The 2,655-nt window shown below is 36.8% G+C and overlaps 1 protein-coding gene across 1 annotated transcript; it reads left to right on the top strand.

Moving 5' to 3' along the window:
* Window positions 1-1,362: 1,362 nt before the first annotated feature.
* Window positions 1,363-2,226, top strand: LOC122552341 (probable G-protein coupled receptor 139). Its single transcript, XM_043695094.1, has one exon. It carries the CDS (start codon window positions 1,363-1,365, stop codon window positions 2,224-2,226), a length of 864 nt encoding a protein of 287 aa, XP_043551029.1.
* Window positions 2,227-2,655: the final 429 nt, after the last annotated feature.

The raw sequence follows: 2,655 nt of genomic DNA, 5'->3' as shown, positions 1-2,655 counted from the left end.
CCCGTCATTGCAGCTATTGGGATTGCAGGTAAAGTATTGCATGTAGTTAATAGGTAAAGGGTAACGTTGTTTCGCTGTACCAAGTGAATTATTTATAATCATTTCTTAGATGTTGTACCATTAGTTTTCCAAACAATTGCTATGGCTTTCCTCCTTCTAACTGTTATATTATTTCAACTTTCAGAAACTCATCTTTGTCAGTTTTATATGTATAAATTAAGTGGTCAAAAATATGTTTCTTTTATTGGCATAAGTACTCATCACACTGATATCATTTTACACTTTCAGTATTAGTTCTCCTGTTGCCCAGCAGAAATTGTTCCCATTGAGAATACATTTCCTTGATAAAAGCATAAAGTCTTTCATTGACCAGTTGCATTTCATACCATCAATTTTGTTTAAAATGACAAGCATTGCAACAGTGAAAATGCAGTTCTGCATTGTTCTGCCGATTGTTAGTTTGGTAGAAGTATCATAGTGTAATAATATTAATGAAATATCTGTGTTATGTTATAAACATTATGACTAAATGATCTGACATCGCCACGCCTTGTACAGCGAGTATTACTCCCAACTTTAGTATTAGAAGGGTTGAAGGATTGACAGTGGAAAAGAGTAGTATGAAGACAACTCACCAGCTGTTTTGACATTCTTCTAATTTTGAAGCTCAGCTATAGGACTTGAATTATTACATTTGAAGAGTGCACAGCCAACTGAGAACAGCTGAACCCTTAAATCTCGAAATATGGATGAAGAGACTGTGTTGGACTCCTTATCTACGTGAAACGTGAACAAGTATCAGACAGGACAATTAAGTTCATTTCAACAGTGCTTATTTGTTCCGTTCAAACTACCTTTTCCCCTCAAAGTACGAGACGACTGAGAATTTTTGTCCGTCAGTGAAGCACTTTACATTTGTCTGGACTGAAAGTTTTTAACTGCATTTCTGACGTTCTAATAATCAAAGTAATATTTATGTGTTTTCAACTCGTTAACATCACACTCTGCTCATAAATTCTACATACTGGATGAGAGTAGAATTGATTGCTTTAAGATAACCATGCCAAAATACTAGAAGTTCATAATAGGAATGACCCATATTGTTACTGGAAGTACAAATATGCATTGAGGGTCTGATGTATTTTCAATTTTTTTCCACATGCCTTGAACCGAAAAATCATAGATCTGAACTGGAAGGTCTTTCATCTGATTGGAAGTCCTCTCAAATCTGTAAATACTTCAACATTATTTGTTCCACGCTTATTGTTCTCTAATGTTTAATCATGATCTCTAAATTTCTAAACAGCTAATCTGGCAGTGACAGTGATTCTGTCTCGAGGCAAGTGTGGTCTCTCCAGATGTATGACGTACTACTTGATGTCCATGGCAGTGACTGACCTCCTGGTTATGATCACGGCCGTGATTTTGAATCGGATTGCTGGTACTTACTTCCCGTTCAGTTTCCTGTCCATCACTCCAATCGTTACAATTAATCTGGTGTTACTGTATGGCATTAGAGACTCTGCTGTCTGGGTAACAGTTGCTTTCACCTTTGATCGATTTGTAGCGATTTGTTGCCAAAAGCTGAAGGTGAAATATTGCACTGCGAAAATGGCATCTTTGATTATAGGAACTGTCTGCGCTGTGAATTGTGTTAAAAATGTCCCACTGTACTTTACTTGTGAACCTTACATTACAATTAACAACATGCTATATTATTGTAAGTCAAAGTCAACGTTTTATTCATCCCCTGAATGGATCGCATTTAACTGTATAAATGTAATCATAACCCCTTGTCTACCATTCATCTTTATTTTGTTGCCAAATGTTCTGACGGTTCGACACATTATCGTAGATGGTCGGGCCCGCAAGAGACTCCTGAGTCCGAGTGACGCAAAGAATGAAAAGGACCCCGAGATGGAGAAAAGAAGAAGGTCCATCATTTTACTTTTCTCCGTCTCAGGTAGCTTCATCCTGCTTTATTCGATTGAGGTAAGAAATTTCTTCTATGTCCGAATTACAGGCCTTATTTATTTAGACCGTTCTGGATTCATTCAAGCAAATTTTATACTTGAGGAAAGTGGGTTTATGCTTCAGCTGTTGTGTTCTTGCATCAATCCGTTTATTTATGCAGGAACCCAGAGCAAATTCAGAGATGAGTTAAAGGACGTAGTGAAATATCCGGTGACTCTCATTGATAAGCTGTTCAAGGGGTTGAAAATGTAAAATCGGACATAAATGTTTATCTACTGATCCTTTTCCCTCACCTTTGTCATCCAAAAACATTGTGACTTTCATTCAGGATCATCCCAACTGCCTGAAGTAAAGATCTACAAACAGTTGCCTTGTCAGAGTTTATGTAGTGTTCGTGATGTGTATGGTGAAGAAAATGACAAATAGCATTTTATGGACAATCATGCGGGTCATGGGGAATTGTTTCTTCACTTACTAGATAGTAAACGTGCACTGGCTGTTTGAGACGTCAATTGTGCTTCGTGCACATTGAAGTTAGAACAAGAGCTCAAGTGTGAACAAATATTTTCCTCACACAATTTTCTTCCTGAAATTCACATCATTTGACAGCAACTATGACAATTGGTAAATTAATGGAAATGCAAATTAAAATGAGTTAAATAAAATACAAATATAACACGT

This window comes from Chiloscyllium plagiosum, chromosome 8, assembly GCF_004010195.1.
Source record: "Chiloscyllium plagiosum isolate BGI_BamShark_2017 chromosome 8, ASM401019v2, whole genome shotgun sequence".
NCBI lineage: Eukaryota > Metazoa > Chordata > Chondrichthyes > Orectolobiformes > Hemiscylliidae > Chiloscyllium > Chiloscyllium plagiosum.
This window is presented reverse-complemented; position numbering and strand designations above follow the sequence as displayed.